We start from the raw sequence: 23,114 nt of genomic DNA, 5'->3' as shown, positions 1-23,114 counted from the left end.
CATGGCCCCTATACTGTCCCTGCCAAGCAGAAGGGCAGTTCTTCCACTCTCAGTGCATATAGGCTATACTAAGCATCCCTGGGAAGCCCCTGCTAGCATTCTCGTCAACAAGCGGGTTGTATCTTCAACATTTGGCTATCTCAAGTACTTAGGCCAAACACTGCAATCACAGCCTTGCAGAACTTGCACATTGAGTCTAGGCACATAGACTCGTTCATACGGACGTACTCATCAATGAGATCACTGGGAACTCCGTAGCAAGCATCCGGATAGCTGCAGTGCATTTATGATAAGAGGAGAAGCCAATCTTTCCAAGGGCATCCTCCTTGCACTCGAAATACTTATTGTATCCATCCACCCCCTCCCGAATACGGTTGAAAACATGCCTAGCCATACAGAAACGACGTCGAAATTGGTGATGTTTGAAGAGGGGGTTGGGTGTCTCGAAGTAGTCCTTCCAAAGAAGAAAATAACCTCTCTCTCGGTTGCGATTAAACGCCAGAGTGTGCCCCGGTATCGAGCCCCGGAACAACGGTCGCTGCCTACTAAGGTGGTCATGGACGACCAACACAGCAGCCACCATCTCCTCATCGTCGGATGAAGAATCATCCGAGTCGCAAAGAAAATTGTGGAAAAAGAACTCGTCGGCGGAGTCCATTTGTACCTTGTGGGCAAATCGCCGAACAGCTTACGGGCGTCATCGAAGAAGTAGGTCGGCGAAGAGACGTGTGCCTCCCCTAGACCAGGTAGCTGGCTCGGCAACGTCTAGCGAGCCTGGTGGCGTCAGACGAGCATGCTGGCGTTGTCGAAGGAGCTGGCTGGGCGCGCCGGGCCGAGGTGGTGCTTGCGTCGACGTCGGGGAAGAAGCTGCGGTGGCCCGGCGGTGAGGCGGTGGTGGCGGCGATGACGTGGGAAGGTGGCATGTTGTGGGAGAGGTATGTGGGTGCAGACTACTAGCGAGGGCATCAGAACTGGGCGGCGGCGACAGGGTGGGGCGGCCGGGGGCTTGCTGTCGATGGGAGGAAGAGAATGACCTATGTGCCACCGACTGGCGGGTCAGAGGGAGGAGCAGGCGGGTGTCGCTCGCGTCCGCGCCGACGCAAATGAGGTCCAAATTTGAGCTAGGAACGGGTCGCGCGGCGAACGAAGAGCGGACGCACGTCTGTTTAGACCAACGTATTAGATCGATTTTTATGTTTGTTTTGACCCGAACGGGCACACAGACGAAATAGGTCGGCAAGTTAGAAAAAAATATATAAAATCAGGTCTCACGGTTAGCAGGTGAGACCCACCCTAACGGATGACACGTATTATTCACAAATCACAAAGCATCTAATCTCTTCCCGTGCATTAGCAAAACTGAATTCTTTTCCGGCAAGTTGGAGTTGCTCTTAACACTCTTGGGATTGCGATTGGATGAACCAGGCAAAGAAAAGGACTGGGCTCCGGAAGTCGTGGTCTCTCTCGTGCTCCACTTGGCTTCCTCCCACTCATCGCAAAAGGGAAATCGAAGATTACCGGAGTGCGTGCTCGTCCTCCAGTCCGCCCATTCCGGCGCCAGTCGCCACCTCAGCCGAATCCCCATTTCTCCCATTTTTCCCGAGGCTAGATCTTGTTCCAGCGCATTAGGTGCCCGCTCTGTTTTTTTTTTTCTAATGGGAAGCAGTAATCAAGAACCGGGGGTGAGCCTCCGGACGGACGGCTGGCTACAGAAGCCTATCGATAGCCTCATGCGGATCCCGGATAAGATTCAGAGCTCTCTCAAGGTTGGTTGCTTCTTGATCAGGTGAAGAGATCCTTTGTTATCGATCGATGGGGTCGAAATTGGTTGGGCAGATGTAAACTGACATGTTTGGATCTTGTGATAGCTACATTTTGGGCGTTTCTTGAAGACGGATGGTGTTAGCGGCGGGGGTATCAAGGCACAAATGCCACCAGAGAAGGTGAGGGTAGCATGTACCGCTGCTGCTGCTTCAGAGGTTAGCTTGGACCGGCAGCTCCAGGCTTGGAGGGACAATCCTAGTTGGACTGATCAGCCTCCAGAAATCAAGGTACTAGTATTTGATAACGAGTTGCGATACAAGGATTGCGATTGGGAATGCTTGTATTGTAGGTTAAAAGATGGGCTTATATATTTCGAAAATTAAATTGGACACAAGGAAATCATTCTTCTTATTGGAACATCTCTGAGTTTGATGTTCCAGTAGGTCATAATTATTTCCAGATTATTGAATTATTTTGATATCCTTGTTAGGAATTAATTTGATGTCCTAACCTTACATTATCTAATCAATGTTTACAGGTGACTGTGCCACAAGGCTCTCTTTGCAACCTCAATCTAAGATTTCAGGCAGGATTACCACCGGATGCAGTTTACAACATTATAATTGACCCGGAGAACAAAAGAGTGTTCAAAAATATCAAGGTGCGTACAGTTAATTACTTAGAATGACCTTAATGACTGAGGTGGAATGGACTTGTGACCGTTAAGGGATCTGCTTGATGCTCTGTTCTAAAGTTGCTCTTAAGTGTTGGTCTCTCAAAAAGTTTCTGTTGTTCTACTAGTTATACGGACAAGGCACTCAGTCATTGTTGTATTTATGTCATTGTATAGAGCAAAGTGGTTCTGTCATGCAATTCCCCGGAAAAATTGGGATGCAATTCCCCGGAAAATTGTATTATCTTCATACATTTATCTGATGCCCGTTAACTAACTTAACAGATAATTAACTGGCTGGCCTGCAAGGTTGTAAGTGCTATAAATGTATCCTGAAGTCTATCGGTATGTCGAATGACACAATCTGAAATGCGATTTTTTCCCCGCAAAGTTATGTGTTCCTGTCCTGGCGCAGTGGTAAAGCTGCTGCCTTGTGACCTGGAAATATACCTGGCCATCCCTTGGGCCGGGCCTAACCAAGCCCGATGCAAAAAAACCAGGCCCGGGCCTGGCATGGCCCGGGCGTCAGGCCTAAAAATCAGGCCCAAGCCCGGCCTGCCAGTGTAAAAGCCTGCCAGACCTTGGGCCAGGCCTCTTCGTTAACGCGCTAATATGGCGGGCCTGGGCCTGGCCTTCGGGCTTGAAATCTAGGCCCGAGCCTGGCCCGACGTCAGGCTGGGCCGGGTCGGGCCGACCGGGCCGGGCTGCCCATGGCCAGGTCTACCTGGATACAGCCTCTTGCAGAAATGTAGGGAAAGGTTGCGTACAATAGACCCAAAGTGGTCGGACCCTTCCCCGGACCCTGCGCAAGCGGGAGCTACATGCACCGGGCTTCCCTTTTTTTAAAAAGTTATGTGTTCCTGTACAGAATGTGTTCGGAGTAGCTATATTGCAATCATTGAGAGAAAACATGAGAGGACATGCAGCATGCATGTGATTGTTCATGATTTCCTGAAAGTTAAACAACCCAAGGAATCACTTCTAGAGAAATAATTGTGTTATCTTACCCAATACCCATGCACGGTTCATTCTAATTTTCAGGAAGTGGTGTCGAGGAACGTGTTGCTTGATGAAGGGTCGAGGCAGATAGTTGAAGTGGAACAGGCAGCGATATGGAAATTCCTTTGGTGGTCTGGCATCTTGTCAGTCCATGTTTTTGTTGACCAGGACAGAAGAAATCACACTGTAATAACTTGAAACTTTCCCACAAGCCTTTTAGCAACATGTGCGATCTGTTTTCTGATACCATGATATATGGTTTCGTGCTATGAATGTTTTGCAGGTGAAGTTCAAACAAGGGCGAAGTGGTTTTATGAAGAAGTTTGAGGGTTGCTGGAAAATAGAGCCCCTATTTGTTGACAAGGAAGCATGCCTTCCTCTTGATCCACATACGCTGGAAGAATATGATTCTTGTTCTGCTGGCAGAGGAAGAGTTGGATCTGCCATTACCTTGGATCAGCTTATTGAACCTGCTCTGTTGCCCCCACAGCCCATCGCATGGTATGTGAGAGGGATTACCACAAGGACGACCGAGATGCTGGTGAATGACCTAATAGCGGAAACTGCTCGGCTGCGAGGCCTGGCAAGCAATGGGGATGCCAACGAGCATACTGAAGAAAATCGTGATGTTAATGGAGACGTTCTAACAGAAGATTGTAATGATGTTAAGGAAAGGTGGCGACAGAGAAGAAAAGCTGGACGACATGGAAGTTCCCTTAGATTGACACAAGACAATAGGGGCAGGATAAGCTATTAAGCCTGATCAATATATAACTAAGTTAGTGTATATGTTTGCAGTTTTGTGTTGATGGTGTAGCATTCCTCGAATTTTGGATTACTGGTCATGATTATGGATGAGCATGTCTGAGATAGAGATGTTGAATGGTGTATAATTGTTTTGATGATGTTACAAATGAAATTCTACTTCGACCAGAAGCTATCATTACTTTGGTTCAGTTTGATATGCAGTTCTGAACTTTCTGGGCAGCTGAAGTTGCTTGATCTTCATGCTTGGCGTGCCTAGTACATTTCTTTAAAATATTTTAACAAAATTACAGTGTTGCTGTGTGATGATGTGAGCTCATGTGAATCAAAGTTTCATGAAAACTGAAGCTGGCCAGATGAACCAGATGCCAATCTCTAAACCTGGCCAAAACTTGTGGGCTAGTTCATCCATCCTTCTCCAAATCTTCAAGGCAAGGAAAGCCTCCAATTCCTTTCTTTACTACACATGCTCAAGGCAACGTCGCCCTATGAAACTACCACCCTACCACAGCTTTTGCATTCTATAGCCCACTGATCAACCGCGCGGCAGCCATGTCCGACCATCCACGGCCGCCGTCGATGCCGCCGCCTCAGCCGCAGCCGTTCCGGTTCTGGCTTCCTTACAGAAGCAATGTGGGGTCGTGGCGCCAGCAACCGCGGCCGCCAATGCCACTGCCGCCTCGACCTCAGCCACCCGGTCCACCCCCACCAACCCCGGCGGAGCCCGCACGGCGAGCGCCTCCGTCACGCGCCGTGGAGGAAGACATCCCCATCCAGGCTGACTCGTCCGACGAGTCAGACACGGTTGCTGTTGAAGCTTTAGACTCGCTGCGGCTACGAGGAGCCAGGCCGGCCATGGCTGACTTGGAGCTGACGCTCTCGAGGTCGCCACCGCCGCCCACGGGCCCAGAGCAGGGCACGAGCGGGGGCGGCGACCGTGGGAATGACGGCGCCAAGATCTCCATCTCCGGCTTCCCGAGGGCGCGCCTCTTCGACGGCGCCCGCGCGCCGTACCGGCGGGAGATCGAGGACGGCCTCAAGAGCCTGGCCGGCCGCGAGACGCCGGCGCCGAGCCCGCCGGACATCGGCAACCAGGGGTACCGGGTCTTCACGCTGGCCGGCCACAACGTCGGCGCGAGCATGGTCCTCGGCAACGGCCCCAGCGGCGCGCCACTGCCAAGAACCGATGAGCCGGAGCGCTCGGCGAGGCCGCCGTCGGTTGCCGCAAACGTGAACAGCAACGTGCAGGGCGTGAACAACTCGGCGATGGAGGAGAGCACGTGCAACTCCGGCGACCCCGGGGTGCGCGTGGACATCAAGAACACGCACGAGGATCGTGTTGCGCTGGGGCAGGGCAAGGAGGAGCGGGAGGAGAAGCCAGAGGAACCGTCAAGAACACCGCCGCCGCAAGCAGCGAGCAGCGGCGAGGCGTCCCCGGCGCCGCCGAAGACGAGGCGGTGCCTTCGCGCGCTGATGATCGAGGAGCAGAAGCCGAAGCCGATATCCTGCCGGTTCCAGTGCGTGGCGGACCACGCGCCGAAGCCGGCGACGACGAGCGACCCCGGCGGTAACAAGAGCGCGGGGGAGGAAGGCGCGGAAGAGAGTGTAGGATAATAGATTTGGGGGAACCGGCTCAACCCTTTACGGGTGGCCTATCATATATATATATATATATATATAATGAAGGAGTATACAACATTACATCATATGTATACATATACAGAAACTATACAGTCTAACACCCTTCCTTAATCTTAGCCAATTTTTAAAGAATCTAGAAGGGTTGAGCCGGTTCTTACTAGGCATGCAAATAGGAGTCTTCAGCTTCGTAATGTGCTTAGAGTTCCTTCTGTGACACGCAATCTTCTTTCAGTTCCTAAACTCACACGTGATAATAATGTGCTTTGTGAATTTCATCCCTTTGATCTTTTTATTAAGGATCGGGGCACGAGGGACACTCTTCTTAGCGGGCGGTTGTGCCAGGGCCTCTATCGTTTGGAGCATCCTGATGTCGCTCGTGTGTTCAGTGGAGTTCGGGTATCTTCGTCACAGTGGCATGCTCGTCTTGGTCACCCAGCCACACCTATCGTTCGTCATGTTTTGCATCGTCATAAGCTTCCTAGCATATCTAGTAATAAAGATGTAACAGTGTGTGATGCTTGTCAGCAGGGGAAGAGTCATCAACTTCCTTTTTCGGAGTCTAGTCGTGAGGTGAAACATCCTTTAGAACTTGTATTTTCAGATGTATGGGGTCCTGCTCAGACTTCTGTCAGTGGTCACAATTATTATATCAGTTCCGTTGATGCTTATAGTTGCTTTACCTGGCTTTATCTTATTAAACGCAAATCTGATGTGTTTGATATCGTTGTTCAGTTTCAAAAACATGTTGAACGTCTTCTCAAGCACAAAATTGTTTATGTTCAGTCGGACTGGGGGGGTGAGTATCGCAATCTCAACTCCTTCTTTCAGTCGCTTGGGATCGCTCATCGTTTAGTATGTCCACATACACATCAGCATAATGGTTCTGTGGAACGTAAGCATCGCCACATTGTTGAAACTGGTCTTACTCTTCTGGCCCATGCATCGGTTCCGTTTCGCTTCTGGAGTGATGCTCTCACCACTGCATGCTTCCTCATAAACCGTACTCCCACTCGTGTTTTGAACATGAAGACTCCCATAAAAGTTCCCCTTAATGAACAACCTGATTATACCTTCTTCAAGGTGTTTGGGTGCGCTTGCTGGCCTCATCTTCGTCCATATAACAAGCGCAAGCTTGAGTTTCGTTCCAAGAAGTGTGTCTTCCTTGGCTATAGCTCCCTTCATAAAGGTTACAAATGTCTTCATGTCCCCTCCAATCGTGTTTATATATCTCGGGATGTCGTGTTTGATGCGCATGTTTTTCCATTTGCCAAACTTCCTGTGTCCACTACTGAACCACCATCTATGCATTCATCCTCTGTTGCCTCTGACCAATTTGATGATATTGCATACTCTCCTATTTTGCTGCCTAACCATGGTGCAGGCACTGGACGCGGGGCTCGGCTTGAACTCTTGGAGGCACCAGTGTCTCCCTCGTAGGTCTCCCCTGCGCCTAATGACGATAAGGGTGCACCCTTGCATGGCGTCGATTCTCATGCTCATGCACGTTCGGTCGAACCAGCGATGCCAGGTGACTTGGCGCCTCTAGCCTCTGGACCAGCGCCTGGGCTGTCTGTGATGCCCTTGCCGACTGGCGCGGTGTCCCCGGTACCTCGGTTGGCAACTGGGTCGGCCTCGCCTCCTCGGCCTGCTACACCAGCTCCGTCGCCCCCTCGGCCTGCTACGCCGATGTCGCCTAGGCCGCTTTCGCCTGGGCCGAGTTCACCTGCCTCTGTTGCTGGCCGGCTATCGCCTGTGCTGGATGAGGCTGCCCCGTCGCTGGCTTCTCCGTCGCTGGCCGAGGCGTCTCCATCGCCGTCACCGTCACCGTTGCTCAGTTCAGTATCGACTGAGCCCTCTCCGGTGGTTTCTCTGGCTCCTCAACGGCCACATACGCGGAGCCGCAGTGGTGTTTTTCAGCCCAAACAGCGCCATGATGGTACTGTTGCTTGGTTGGCTGCATGTGTGGCGGCTGCTCGTGCTGATCCGGCTTCTGAGCCTCGTACCTATCAAGCTGCCTTGAGTATACCTCATTGGAGAGAGGCCATGGAGCAGGAGTACCGTGCTCTTCTTCGTAATCAGACATGGACTCTTGTTCCTCCACCACCCCGAGTGAATGTCATCGATTCTAAATGGGTTTTTAAAGTGAAGAAGCATTCTGATGGATCTATTGAGCGTTACAAGGCGCGACTGGTTGCTCGTGGTTTTCGGCAACGCTATGGTCTTGACTATGAAGACACTTTCAGTCAAGTGGTTAAACCTACTACTATCAGGCTTGTTCTCTCTCTTGCAGTTACTCGGGGTTGGTCTCTTCGCCAGCTTGATGTTCAGAATGCCTTCCTTCATGGTGTTCTAGAGGAGGAGGTTTACATGCGGCAGCCCCCTAGTTTTTCTGATCCTGATCATCCTGATTATTTGTGTCGTCTTACGAAAGCACTCTATGGTCTGAAGCAGGCTCCTCGTGCTTGGCATGCTCGTCTTGCGACAACTCTTCGTGCTCATGGTTTTGCATCATCGGCTGCTGACTCTTCGTTATTTCTCCTACAGAAGCCTGAGGTTACTATGTATCTGTTGGTCTATGTGGATGATATTATCCTTGTCAGTTCCTCTCCGTCGGCTGCTACTGCTCTTGTTCGGTCTCTTGGTGCTGATTTTGCAGTCAAAGACCTTGGGAGGCTTCATTACTTTCTTGGTGTGGAAGTTTCCTCTTCTTCTGATGGTCTTGTTATGATGCAGAAGAAGTACTCTTTGGATTTACTGCAGCGGGCTGGTATGCTTAAGTGCAAACCGAGTACGACACCTATGTCTGTCACTGACAAGATTACTGCTGTCGATGGTGAGCTTCTGACTTCTGCTGGTGCGACCCAGTATAGGAGTATTGTTGGTGGGCTTCAGTATTTGACGATCACACGTCCAGATATTTCTTTTGCTGTCAACAGAGTTTGTCAGTATCTCCAGGCACCCCGTGATACTCATTGGTCTGCGGTTAAGCGTATTTTGCGCTATATTCACTTCACATTGTCCTATGGTTTGCACATTCGACTGCACCCCTCTGGGGTCATTTCAGCTTATTCTGATGTAGACTGGGTTGGCAGTCCGGATGACAGGCGATCCACGGGGGGCTATGCTGTGTTCTTTGGTTCTACCTTGGTTGCCTGGAGTGCTCGGAAACAAGCTACTGTTTCGCGTAGCAGCACTGAAGCTAAGTATAAAGCTGTGGCCAATGCAACTGCCGAAATTATATGGATACAGTCTTTGCTTCAGGAATTGGGCATATCTCAATCACAGTCTCCTGTTCTTTGGTGTGACAACATCGGTGCTACATACCTCTCTGCTAATCCGGTATTTCATGCCCGAACGAAACACATCGAGGTTGACTATCATTTTGTACGGGAACGTGTTTCTCAGAAGCAACTACAGATCAAGTTTATCTCTTCCAAGGATCAACTTGCAGACATCTTCACCAAGCCATTGCCTCTACCACAGTTTGAGACTTGTCGGCGCAATCTTACCCTTTTAGATTCTTTAGAAAGTGGCTAAGATTGAGGGAGGGTGTTAGACTGTATAGCTTCTGTATATGTATACATATGATGTAACGTTGTATACCCCTTCATTATATATATATGTGATAGGCCACCCCTAGAGGGTTGAGTTGGTTCCCCCAAATCTATTGTCCTAAGCTCACCATCGACAGCAGTAATCTTGTCGGTGACAGACATAGGTGTCGTACTAGGTTTGCACTTAAGCATCCCAGCCCGCTGCAGTAAATCCAAAGAGTACTTCTTCTGCATCATAACAAGACCATCAGAAGAAGAGGCAACTTCCACACCAAGAAAGTAATGAAGCTTCCCGAGGTCTTTGACCGCAAAATCAGCACCAAGAAACCGAACAAGAGCAGTAGCAGCCGACAGAGAGGAACTGACAAGGATAATATCATCCACATAGACCAACAGATACATAGTAACCTCAGGCTTCTGTAGGAGAAATAACGAAGAGTCAGCAGCCGATGATGCAAAACCATGAGCACGAAGAGCTGTCGCAAGACGAGCATGCCAAGCACGAGGAGCCTGCTTCAGACCATAGAGTGCTTTGGAAGACGACACAAATAATCAGGATGATCAGGATCAGAAAAACCAGGGGGCTGCCGCATGTAAACCTCCTCCTCTAGAACACCATGAAGGGAGGCATTCTGCACATCAAGCTGGCGAAGAGACCAACCCCGAGTAACTTCAAGAGAGAGAAGAAGCCTGATAGTAGTAGGTTTAACCACTGGACTGAAAGTGTCTTCATAGTCAAGACCATAGCGCTGCCGAAAACCACGAGCAACCAGTCACGCCTTGTAACGCTCAATAGATCCATCAGAATGCTTCTTCACTTTAAAAACCCATTTAGAATCGATGACATTCACTCGGGGTGGTGGAGGAACAAGAGTCCATGTCTGATATTTCTTTCGGAACGTCATTACGAGAGTAACAAAGAAAGAATAACGTGGATAGGAAGGAGCGAGCCGAGCCCCAAGGATAATGAATTGGTATGCCGGGTGTTTACTTGAGCAAGAAGCCAAGTCATCGATAATCAAAGAAAGGTGTGAGTGAACGAGCCCAACTTTCCGATTCAAATATGACTCCTTTCCACTTTCAACAAATAGAGAAATCTCCGCTAGGCTAGCAGTGGGTAACCAACGTAGTGCCCCATTCGTTCCATGACATCCAATCAGTTCTCCTCGGATTCCAATCCAATCTCCCTACGAAGAAGAGCACGGTACTCCTGCTCCATGGCCTCTCTCCAATGAGGTATACTCAAGGCAGCTTGATAGGTACGAGGCTCAGAAGCCGGATCAGCACGAGCAGCCGCCATACATGCAGCCAACCAAGCAACAGTACCATCATGGCGCTGTTTGGGCTGAAAAACACCACTGCGGCTCCGCGTATGTGGCCGTTGAGGAGCCAGAGAAACCACCGGAGAGGGCTCAGTCGATACTGAACTGAGCAACGGTGACGGTGACGGCGATGGAGACGCCTCGGCCAGCGACGGAGAAGCCAGCGACGGGGCAGCCTCATCCAGCACAGGCGATAGCCGGCCAGCGACAGAGGCAGGTGAACTCGGCCCAGGCGAAACCGGCCTAGGCGACATCGGCGTAGCAGGCCGAGGGGGCGACGGAGTTGGTGTAGCAGGCTGAGGAGGCGAGGCCGACCCAGTTGCCAACCGAGGTACCGGGGACACCGCGCCGGTCGACAAGGGCATCACAGACGGCCCAGGCGCTGGTCCAGAGGCCAGAGGCGCCAAGTCACCTGGCATCGCTGGTTCGACCGAATGTGCATGAGCACGAGAATCGACGCCATGCAAGGGTGCACCCTTATCGTCATTAGGCGCAGGGGAGACCGACGAGGGAGACACTGGTGCCTCCAAGAGTTCAAGCCGAGCCCCGCGTCCAGTGCCTGCACCATGGTTAGGCAGCAAAATAGGAGAGTATGCAATATCATCAAATTGGTCAGAGGCAACAGAGGATGAATGCATAGATGGTGGTTCAGTAGTGGACACAGGAAGTTTGGCAAATGGAAAAACATGCTCATCAAACACGACATCCCGAGATATATAAACACGATTGGAGGGGACATGAAGACATTTGTAACCTTTATGAAGGGAGCTATAGCCAAGGAAGACACACTTCTTGGAACGAAACTCAAGCTTGCGCTTGTTATATGGACAGAGATGAGGCCAGCAAGCGCATCCACACACCTTGAAGAAGGTATAATCAGGTTGTTCATTAAGGAGAACTTCAATGGGAGTCTTCATGTTCAAAACACGAGTGGGAGTACGGTTTATGAGGAAACATGCAGTGGTGAGAGCATCACTCCAGAAGCGAAACGGAACCGATGCATGGGCCAGAAGAGTAAGACCAGTTTCAACAATGTGACGATGCTTACGTTCCACAAAACCATTCTGTTGATGTGTATGTGGACATGCTAAACGATGAGCGATCCCAAGCGACTGAAAGAAGGAGTTGAGATTGCGATACTCACCCCCCAGTCCGACTGAACATGAACAATTTTGTGCTTGAGAAGACGTTCAACATGTTTTTGAAACTGAACAACGATATCAAACACATCAGATTTGCGTTTAATAAGATAAAGCCAGGTAAAGCGACTATAAGCATCAACGAAACTGATATAATAATTGTGACCACTGACAGAAGTCTGAGCAGGACCCCATACATCTGAAAATACAAGTTCTAAAGGATGTTTCACCTCACGACTAGACTCCGAAAAAGGAAGTTGATGACTCTTCCCCTGCTGACAAGCATCACACACTGTTACATCTTTATTACTAGATATGCTAGGAAGCTCATGACGACGCAAAACATGACGAACGATAGGTGTGGCTGGGTGACCAAGACGAGCATGCCACTGTGACGAAGATACCCGAACTCCACTGAACACGCGAGCGACATGAGGATGCTCCAAACGATAGAGGCCCTGGCACAACCGCCCGCTAAAAAGAATGTCCCTCGTGCCCCGATCCTTAATAAAAAGATCAAAGGGATGAAATTCACAAAGCACATTATTATCACGTGTGAGTTTAGGAACTGAAAGAAGATTGCGTGTCACAGAGGGAACTCTAAGCACATTACGAAGCCGAAGACTCCTATTTGCATGCCTAGTAAGAATAGATGCTTGACCAATGTGAGATATATGCATACCTGCTCCATTGGCGGTGTGGATCTTGTCGGAGCCATGGTAAGGTCCGCGAGTATGGAGTTTGCCCATCTCACTCGTCAGATGCTCCGTTGCTCCAGAGTCCATATACTAGTGGGGATCAACAGAGTATGCCCTTGTTGCCCTTGTTGCTTCGTGGATGCCGGTCGATCTGCCATGGCCACCTGATGCGCAAAGTTGCGCGTGTCCTTGCCATCATTGCCGAGGCCCAAAAAACTCTTCTGGAAGCGTTTGTGGCACTTAGAGGCCCAGTGCCCCTCAATGCCACAAAGTTGGCACACACGCTTCCCACCAGCCCCTGGTAGTGTCGCAGAAGCAGGGGGGCCGAAGGGGGCGGCGGTGGCAGCCCAGAAGCGGACCTGGACGACGACGGAGGGCGACCACCCTTGGTGGTTGTGTTGGCCGAAAGGGAGCCAGCGCTCTTAGAGCGGCGCAACTCGACCCGCCGCTCAGTGAGAAGGAGGCGGGAAAACACCTCGTGCGCCATCATAGGGTTCGAGTTGCCCCGCTCGTTGATGATCTCGACCAAGGCATCATACTCCTCGTCAAGACCATTGACAATAAAAGAGTTAAACTCGGAGTCGGTGAGCGGCTGTCCAATGGAGGCCAATGTGTCGGCAAGACCCTTGACCTTGTTGTAAAACTCAGTGGCAGTGGAGTCCAGCTTTTCACACTCCCCAAGCTGACGACGAAGAGCGGATACACGAGCTTGCGACTGCGCCGCAAACGAGCGCTCGAGGATGGTCCATGCCTCATGAGACGTCTTGGCGAAAACAACAAGTCCGGCAACAGCCGGAGTGAGCAACCCCTGGATGGAGGAGAGGTTTGCCTGGTCCTGCCCTGTCCAAACACGGTGCGCCGGATTGTAGACCGGGCCATGCACGCTATCGACCAGCGCAGGGGGACAGGGGAGCGAACTGTCGACGTAGCCCAGTAGATAGTGACTCCCAAGAAGCGGGAGGACCTGCGCACGCCAGAAGATGTAATTGTCCGATGACGGCTTGATGGTGATGAGATTACCAAAGTGGAACGGCGGCGGCGGCAGAGAGCCCGCGGGGTAGGCTGCCGGAGGCGTAGACGCCGTAGAGGCAGAGATCGCGGGTGCAGCCGCGGGAACAGGCGACGAATTGGCCGGGCCCGATGCGGCAACGCCAGCCATCAGGGCCGACGGGGGGGCCACCGGCGCGAGGGGCTGGCCATCGCTGGATGGAGCAATCGGGGTCGTGCTGATGGGAACGGGCAACGAGGCACCCGCTGTGGCACCAGCGGTTGGAGCCACGAGCGCATGATGATCAGGCGACGGGGAGAACAGGGACCCGATGCTCCTCGTCCCGATCGAGGACGTCGAGGGCGCCGCAAAGTCGAGAGGCCGGGAGAGGAGAGCCGCAAGGGAGGCCGGCAGGAAGCTAGCCGTGGAGGAGCCGGAGGCGGCGGGGCCCGACATGACGGCGGCGGCGCGGCGCGAGTTGTAGGGTTTTGGCGGAAGCGTGTTGACCTAGGCTGATACCATGTAGGACAATAGATTTGAGGGAACCGGCTCAACCCTCTAGGGGTGGCCTATCACATATATATATATATAATGAAGAGGTATATAACGTTACATCATATATATACATATACAGAAGCTATACAGTCTAACAGAGAGCACAAGGTGATGTCAGAGTTGAAAGCACTTCAGTTTTTGTGCAAAAATACTACTGTAAATCCAAACGACATTACTGCTAATTTGGTAAAAAGGGATCAGAAGCTGCTTCACTTTGCCACATGCTGTGATAAGTTTCATGTGTACAGCCTCCAGCAGACTCGAACATGTCTGGCGAAAATGAAATGTTACAAAAGAGTTGTCATTGGGATATCCTCTTGCTGAGGCCAGAAAATGTAGCAGTAGAGAAATGGAGATAGCCTCTTGCCTTTCAGTCGCTCAAAAGGCATATCCAGGAATAAAATTGTTGGCAAGGGACACTTGCATTTTGTGCCGCCGTGAAGGCCACCAAAGCACCTCAGCAAGGATCCTTTGTGTACCGGACCGTGGTGTCTCTCTTGTCTTGTGCTCCTATTATAGACAAAATGCAATTTGCATGTGAAAGTATAAATGAGTAGCAATCCACAAAACCGCATTTTATTTGATGCTACTATCATGCATGTACAAGTTTTGTTCAAACATTTTACCAAACCATAACTTTAGAGCATAATTGGTTTGCTAACAACATTTGGCAAAACCAAAAATTACCAACATTTGACAACTTTTTGTGAGATTGGCAGTGAGAATTGGCAAGCAACCAATCTCTAGCCAATATTTGACAGTTTCTACAACATGGCTCTGAAAATAGTGGGTGCATCCTGACCTGAGTAGCAGCACAAAATCTGACACATGCATTTTAAAGGGGCCTATCATGTAGGGTCGAACGTCAATTCATTCGCAAAAGAACATCAACCAATTCACCAGAGTCCTGAAGCGTGCGCGCCATACACAGGACTTCACCGTCATATGAAGTGATGCAAACATCCGGCAAGCAAAGAGAGGAAAGAACCAGGGTTTCCACCACTTCGTCGACGCCAACGCGGTCCGCCCCGCCTCTGGTGGCTCTTGGGCCTAGGAGGTGTGGCGGCCCTTGGCCCCCATTGGCGGGACGATCACATCCTTACCGCAGGTAGTTTTAGTGTCTTGGTTGGAGCGTCCCATAGTTAGAATAATATTCTCTCCATTTTATCCTCGCTCTAACAATGTGCTTAGCGTCGGCGGAGGGTGTGTGTGGAGGTTTACCCTTGCCGGATCTTTTTGGACCCATTCAAAGTCCGTCTCTCGCAGATCTGTCTGAATTCAGTCGCCTCTCGTTTTCGTTGGCATTTTTGTAGATTTGGCCCTTCTAATCTATATTTCTCATAGGCTGACGATGATTTTCTGATTACTGCAGTAAGGTTTACCCAACCTCAATGCAGGATGGACGATGATGGTGACGCGCATTTGGCTCGCTCTAATGGTTTTAGCTAGATGGTCCATTAATCTAATTATAATTTTTATTACCTCTGGAGATTCTTGTACTAATACCGCATATTATTATATGTCGGATTACTTTTTCAAAAAAAAAGTTCCCACAAAAAAAAGACATAATCTAATTAAATCTGTCTGCATTTGCAAAAAAGGACTCCTGGTCCAGCTCGAACACATGGTACAGCACAGAGATTCACTCAACAGAGGATCCAAGGCACCGGCCACTCTAAAACCAGACAGAGCACCACCGAAGTCTCAGCCTCTCCGAGAGGCCAAGCAGAAATGGCGGCTTCCTGCACGCTCACCGTCCCCGCCCCCTTCGCCGCCGCCTCCTCCTCCTCCTCCACTTCAGCCCGTCGGTACAGGTACCAGCACCGCACGCGGTTCCTCCCCCGTACTGGTCTGCATTCGATTCGTGCGGTCTCGCAAGGCCTGACCCCGTGGTGGTTCTTGCGGTTTTGCCGGGTGCGCGCAGGCGATTCGGGGTGGTTGCCATGGCCAGCGTGGGGCAGAAGGTGTACGCGCCCGGCGTGGCCGTCTCCGACGGCAATGGCGGCCTGCCCAAGATCAGCCTCAAATCCCCGCACGGGAGGTAATTCTGGTTTTGGTTGACTTGGTGGGGGATTTTTCAGGTGTATTATGATGACTTGTGTTGTTCTGTAGTTTAGCTAATGCAGCATGAGTAACATAATACTCGATCGGACGTAAATAATTTGATAGCCACGGTGAAGATTAAAATCAAGAGTTGGAAAACAAACTGTTTGATATCGAAGTTGATGTTATGGCAGCAGTGCCATAAGGGTTGATGGCTCATTATTTAGAATAAGGCAATACGACACTATTATTTTGTTATGGTGCTAGCATGATACTGAAAGTTTTGAATTATAGTTCAATGGATCTCTGCAGTGCTGAATAGTAGCTAGCACATAATGCTTATATGGACCATGGGTAAGCCTATCATGACTTCTGTTAGTTTCAACTCAGTTCATCACTAGAGTTTCTCTACTACCACAACAGAAATATAGTAGATGGGCTTCCTTTTTACCTATTTGCAACAGCTAATTGTGTACTCATTTTATGCATGAAGTGAGGCTGAGATTTATCTATTTGGAGCATGTGTCACATCTTGGAAGGTTCCCAGTGGAAAGGACCTGCTCTTTGTCAGACCAGATGCCGTGTTCAATGGCCAGAAACCCATCAGGTCAGCCTCGAGACCGATTGGATAAATCTAACGAGTTTAACTCACAGCTAACAATTTCCTTTTCTGAAACTAGCGGTGGAATTCCACATTGTTTCCCCCAGTTTGGCCCCGGTCCCATGCAGCAGGTTTGTGAAGCCATTTTTCAATCACGCCCCATACAGACAGGCATAGAGACCAATATTTGTCAAGATTTCAGTTTTCGGTTCCATTTAAGAATATTAGTTAGCAAATTTATTGTTGATGGGAAACAGATATGTGAACCATGTCCAATGCTAAATCAAGCAATGCATACTAGTTTAGATCAAAATGTTACCTGCATTCCTGCGGGATAGTAAATTCCTGAACTTATATAAAGAATGAGACATCACTAGCCGTTGTTATATAGTTGTGGTGTGAGCAATTATTTACATAATATTCATGCACATCTGTCCATCAACTGTGAAAGAATTGAACATTTTTATGCAGCCTGTTCTTGCGTACTGTAATCAAGGCAAATTTTACTTTCTTGCAGCATGGATTTGCCAGGAATGTGAATTGGTCTATTACTGATTCAGAAGTCACAGAAGGAGATCCAACTGTAACTTTGGAACTAAAAGACGACTCGTACAGCCGTTCAATGTGGGATTTTAGTTTCCAAGCTTTATACAAGGTTAAGCCCTGGTGTAGTAGCATGTGCCTCCATGCACTCTTATCTGCGAAATCATAAGCCTATTAATGCTATCCAGTAATCGGAGCTGGAATTCGGAATTCCAATCTTGCCCTTCTGCAGAATATGAAATTGTGCTTGTTTAATTGTTCCATAGGTTGTGCTGCACTCTACAAGCCTGTCAACGACCCTGAAAATAATAAATACAGACGATAAACCTTTCTCGTTCAACTCAGCCCTCCACACTTATTTCAGTGTAAGTTGCAGCTTTCTGAACGGAGCCAAACTAACATTTGCTTGCTAAACTCTATAGATTTTCGCTTTCACATTAAACACATCAAATATTTTTGTACAGGCTTCCATCGCTGGTGTTTCAGTGAAAGGTCTCAAAGGTAGCAAGACTCTCAATAAGGATCCTGATCCTAAAAATCCTCTGGAGGGCAAAGAAGAAAGGTCAGTTTGAGCTGGTCTGCTAGTGCAGTCTTAGTTACAATATATCTTAACATTACAAGTTTACAACATTGAAACTCCCAGGGTCTCACACTCCCACATGTTTCCAAGAACTTCGCAATAAAGCTAACCTCATCTGTGGAAAATAAGAGTACTCACACTAAACACTAAGCATTTAGTGTCATTTCATTCTATGGTGTGCACAACTTAGTGCTATTGCATTTCTTAATTTTCTTTTCCTAATCTATTGAATTGACTTAGTTGTGACTTTCAAAGCAAGTATGCACTCACTGAAGCAATATATCCTAGTGTAAGTTGCTGAGCATGAAGTAAATATCTGGACGTGCTTCTGAGTCGCTTCCTTTCGATGCAGGGACGAGGTGACCTTTCCAGGATTTGTGGACTGTGTTTACCTTGGCGCACCGACTGAGCTTACACTGGACAATGGATTGGGTGACAAAATTGTAATCTCAAACACAAAGTAGGTTTAATTGATCTGTAAAACAATGCATCCCTTTTCAACATTGCAAAGATCACATGATCAAATTGTTGTTACTATTTGAAATGCAGCTGGTCAGATGCAGTGTTGTGGAATCCTCATTTGCAGATGGAGGCATGCTACAAAGACTTTGTTTGTGTTGAAAATGCAAAGGTATGAACAGAAGTTGATAAATGCACATACTTTTTCTTGTCTACTCTTCCATGTTCCTGAATGAATCATGGGAGAGGCACACTGGGTGATTGCACAATTTTGACTGATGGTATGACTGATTGCATCATGTAGATTGAAACAGTACAACTGGGTCCAAAAGAATCTTGGGTGGCAGAGCAGAAAATTGAACTTGTCTGAAGCTAATGGGTTGAGAACAGTACAGTGCGACGACGTCAAAGGACCCTTTTACGTGTCTGGCAGTGTAAACATGTGTCATTCCCCGGTGTACTTCAACTTATGCCCTCACATCAGATGTACATCTTATAACTATTTTATGTTTTATAAGTAAATAAAGTAATTCAGTTCTTATTTCCCTTCTCTGTGGTGGTCGGCTATCTTGTATGTTCTGCTCATAGTTGAATGAGACAGGGTTAACATTTTTCCATGTAAGATGTATCTAGCTCTAGACAATATATTCTGAATGTATTGTTGCTCTTTTTACAGTAGAGAAACAAGCAAGGGCTGCTCAAATTTGGGATAAATCAGATTTGTTCATAGTAATCTCCCTGATTCAAAGAACAGTAATCACTTTTTTTAACACCTGCTTATCAAGCACTTGTCAATTAACTACCTGGCATAAAAACGAGTCCGTGCAGTCAGAAGGAATAGGTGCGGTCAGTATCTTCATGAATATATGGAAATATATTGGTCGATTGTATTCCCCCAGAAGCAATTCGAATATCCGTATATTGGTCAATTTTATCTCAGAAGGAAATACAGTTTCATGACTTCACTAGGTTTTATTTTATAAATATATTGAGTACGAAACTGCCTGTTGAGACTGTTTAATGTCCAAGAATGTTCTAATAATAATGAAGCACACATCACATTATGAACCATATAGCTGTGCCTGCTTTTACTTGATGATTTCTGTGAGTTGGCTGTTGCTAGTATGCTAGAAACTGGGTTGCCATATTCATATGATCCCCAGACAAGGTATAAATTATTGAAAGTTCGGACATTATCAAGCATACAATATATTGTTGGCAAAAAACGAAATATTACATCCCAGCTCTAATCTAGCTTAACTTGAGAGCAATGGGCAGAGGAACAAGAGAAGGCAAACTAATTTACAAAGGGGAACTGTGACAAGGTTACAGTTGAGGGTTTCATTCTCAGGTTGGGATGAACCTACCAAAACCGGCAGAGGGGCACTGGTTCAATTTGTTTTTCATGTAAAAGACCCAAGTAGCAGCCCTAGTTCAAAGGTTTTATAGGACGGGTTTCACGGGTCGACCCAGGCCGTTTTTTAACACCCTTAGTTCCGGGGGTTCAGTCACTCAAGCCATAAACTCGTTTGGCCGAGTCAAGTGTGTTGGCAAGAAGCATTGCAATGGTGACTGGTCCCACTCCGCCTGGAACTGGAGTTATAGCAGAAGCCACATTCACTGCTTCTTCGAAGCAGACATCTCCAGTTAATCGATAGCCAAAATCACTGGCTGGATCCTAGAAAAAAAAGAGTAAGAACAGGTTACAGCCAAGTAGGAATAAAAATATGTATTACATTGGTGCCCATGGCTTCCCGCGTACCCATTTGGGAGGGGGGGGGGGGGGGGGGGGGGGGGGGGGGGGGGGGGGGGGGGGGGGGGGGGATGCATGCTGTACTATTAAAAAAATCAGACTCTTACCGAAAGAGTCATTACTAATGTTGATTTTTTGTCCTGAGCATGGATCAAGAAAGCTGAGAAGGCGCAAAAGCTTACAAAGCCAAAACCAACACACTGCAAAAGAAGCCTAGCCTAACAAAACCAAAACTAAAGGAAACAGAAACCCGAACTAATCTACAATGTGGAAGAGGGGAAAAAACGATGCTAAGCTATGCTACGCTGCGACCAGCAGATCTGGGAATACTACCATCTGAATTAAAGTAGGCGGTCATCAGTAGTTACTTAACTCGGTAATTATAAGGGAAAACGAAAGGGTTATGTATTCAATTCTGAAACCTTCTTCAAAACTCAAGCTCATTATTTGTAGAAGTACTACAATAGGTGGCGATTTAATAGTACAAATTGAGCTACCATTTAAACATTTATCAGTGAATTAGGGTGCGTGGATTTAAATTTACCATGCTGTGCACCAAGGAAAAACTACTAACAAGAAAAACCAGTATCAGCAAACAAGTTTGGAATTATAATCAGAACTACTTGACTAAAGAAATCTTTACTTCATTAACATGGACACTACTAAATAAATATGATGAACATGCAATAGAAGTGATACTGCAGACATTATAGATCAAGTTTCTTGAGCAAAAGCACAACAAACATCTGTTGTTACCTCCACTGGATTTGTCCCAACATCAATCACAACTGCACCTTGCTTTAACCAACTTCCTCTTACAAGGTTGGCCACTCCAGCAGCTGAGATCACAATGTCAGATCCACGAGTAATCTCCTCTGGATTTTCTGTGTAGGCATGGATAACACTTACAGTAGCGTGATGTCTCTGGGGAAACAAAATGAAGTTCAAATACAGCCATCATAACATAATGCAGTTCAAAACTGAAGGATAATCATTCCTGAGTACATTTTAGAACTTTACCTGTAAAAGTAAGGAAGTGGGTAATCCAACAACTTTGCTTCTCCCGATAATAGTCACATGCTTTCCCATGAGATCAATACCAGATTGGAGCAATAATTCAAGGCAAGCCTTTGCAGCACAGGAAACAAACAAAGGTTTCCGGCTTCTAAGGGCAAGATTACCAACGTTTAAGGGGTGGAAACCATCGACATCCTTGTCTAGGCTAATGGCGTTGAGAATCTTTTGTTCATCCATATGCTGATTTACACAAAATGATCAAATAAAATTAAAAGGCTTGATGAACAGAGCTTGGACATAAAGCCAAATATACATTGAAATGAAAACTCAGATAAAATACAACTGAAGTTGCCCATCTATTACCATGACAACAGAAGTACTTTGTATTATTCAGTTACCAAAATAATTTTGTAATCTGTGTAGATGAAAAAGGCTTTCATGGTATCAATCTATGAACTAAACCAAACATCATCCTTTTATAAGGCGGCAACCAGAAAAGTAGAATAGATTACTTGTGGTAGTGGTAGCTGAACAAGGACGCCATGAACGGATGGGTCTTCATTGAATCTTGACACCGAATCCACCACCTCATCTTCTGTGCAGTTCCTAGGCAACTCTGCCAGCAAAGATTTTATTCCGACTTCCTCACAACCCTTTACTTTAAATCTCACGTAGGACTGAGAGTCCTTTCTATCGCCTACCAATACGACAGCAAGGCCAGGAACATGTCCGACTGCATTTTTCATTTGAAGAACCTCCTCAGCAACCTGTAACCTTATGTCCTCTGCAATGGACTTGCCATCGATAATGGTTGCCGTGGACTCATAATCAACTACAAGACCAAGAAAAGTATGAACACACAACAATCAATAATTAGCATAAGATGCTAAACAATGAGATAAGGTGAAGCACAGATGCTAAACAAGGATTCATCCATGTCCTTTACATGGAAGTGAAAGCTAGTCCCAACCATAAAAGGTATCAAACCTTGAAATTCTCCGACACCATTTCACCAACCAGACATAGTAATACTGCAGCACGCCAAATACCACTACTAAATCTAAGAAAGAAAGGAAAAACCATTATTCGGGTACTTACAACAAGCTAGACCAACCAAATCGAAGCATCAATACTAGACAGTATAAGAAGAGCTTCTAAACAATCTCCACTTGCCCTCTGTTTAAACGAACATTTTGATGTGACAGTGCTTCCACTTTCAGAGGATAGAGATAGATAGAGCTTAAAACCTCCTCTAAATCATTAGCAGCACTACTTCAGGGTGGCCATGGGTTCTGAACAATCGCACCAACTGAAAGCAAGCGGACTCAGCGTTCTTAAACTTCATATTCCAAATTTCTAATCGTGTTTACATTTAATGCTTTGTACAATATGAAATCCCGAAATCACTGATCCAAGAAGCGTACGCCAATAATACAACACCATAACGCAGAGATTAGCAAGAAGAACATGAGTCCCGCTCACCTCCGGCGGCTCGCGGGGGAAGCGGGCTCGCCGCGGGGCGCGGGGGTGGATCCCAGGTGTCGGTGATGTCTGGTCCAAGAAAGCTGCTGCTACTGCTCCTCCGCCGGCGCGTCCTCGCCTTGTCCTCCCCCGCCGCCGCTGCAGCCTCGTGGAGACCGCGCGCAGCACGAGGGAGCGAGGAGGTAACAAGCGGGATGGAGCTTCGTCTAGTGGCGGCGAGCAAGGCTACGGCGGCGCCGCCCATGTCCGTCCAAGCGCTTTGCCGAGAAGCGCTCGCAGCTCTAGGCCGAATGAGGAGATATTGATGGACCTTTGGGCCTGTTGGGCCACGTGACCGGCTTTTTTTTAAGAGTCTCTCTGAGCGCATCTTTGCTAATTAAGGGATACCCTTTACAACGATCACTCCACCTTCTCATACACTCACAAAGAGTTTTTCTATTTTTCTTAAATTTATTTATTCAAAAAATATTTTGAACCGTGTTTTCAAATCCCAAACCATTTTCACCGTTTGATTTCTCGTGTCGAGATCTTCGAAACT

The 23,114-nt window shown here is 47.9% G+C and overlaps 3 protein-coding genes across 4 annotated transcripts; 2 read left to right on the top strand and 1 right to left on the bottom strand.

Annotated features, from left to right (window-relative positions):
- Positions 1–1,429: 1,429 nt before the first annotated feature.
- On the top strand, positions 1,430–4,444 carry LOC125509098. 2 transcript variants are annotated; one of them, XM_048673978.1, is made up of 5 exons: positions 1,430–1,766; positions 1,869–2,051; positions 2,303–2,425; positions 3,479–3,622; positions 3,720–4,444. In XM_048673978.1, the coding sequence occupies exons 1-5, from the start codon at positions 1,656–1,658 to the stop codon at positions 4,191–4,193; spliced, it is 1,035 nt and encodes a 344-aa protein (XP_048529935.1). In that variant the 5' UTR covers positions 1,430–1,655; the 3' UTR covers positions 4,194–4,444. The 2 variants fall into 2 exon arrangements, with proteins under 2 accessions (XP_048529935.1, XP_048529936.1); XM_048673979.1 differs by having other exon boundaries at positions 1,430–1,786.
- An 11,291-nt stretch (positions 4,445–15,735) lies between these two features.
- Positions 15,736–18,869, top strand: LOC125509097 (putative glucose-6-phosphate 1-epimerase). The gene is made up of 10 exons (XM_048673977.1): positions 15,736–15,912; positions 16,023–16,139; positions 16,635–16,748; positions 16,822–16,873; positions 17,260–17,397; positions 17,552–17,650; positions 17,750–17,847; positions 18,218–18,325; positions 18,415–18,496; positions 18,629–18,869. Exons 1-10 carry the CDS (start codon positions 15,830–15,832, stop codon positions 18,692–18,694), a joined length of 957 nt encoding a protein of 318 aa, XP_048529934.1. The 5' UTR covers positions 15,736–15,829; the 3' UTR covers positions 18,695–18,869.
- Positions 18,870–19,449: 580 nt separating this feature from the next.
- On the bottom strand, positions 19,450–22,869 carry LOC125509096 (bifunctional protein FolD 1, mitochondrial). The gene is made up of 5 exons (XM_048673976.1): positions 22,577–22,869; positions 21,607–21,926; positions 21,098–21,334; positions 20,834–21,001; positions 19,450–20,002 (listed from the first exon to the last, which is right to left on the bottom strand). Exons 1-5 carry the CDS (start codon positions 22,818–22,820, stop codon positions 19,829–19,831), a joined length of 1,143 nt encoding a protein of 380 aa, XP_048529933.1. The 5' UTR covers positions 22,821–22,869; the 3' UTR covers positions 19,450–19,828.
- Positions 22,870–23,114: the final 245 nt, after the last annotated feature.

Source organism: Triticum urartu, chromosome 5, assembly GCF_003073215.2.
Source record: "Triticum urartu cultivar G1812 chromosome 5, Tu2.1, whole genome shotgun sequence".
Taxonomy (NCBI): domain Eukaryota; kingdom Viridiplantae; phylum Streptophyta; class Magnoliopsida; order Poales; family Poaceae; genus Triticum; species Triticum urartu.
This window is presented reverse-complemented; position numbering and strand designations above follow the sequence as displayed.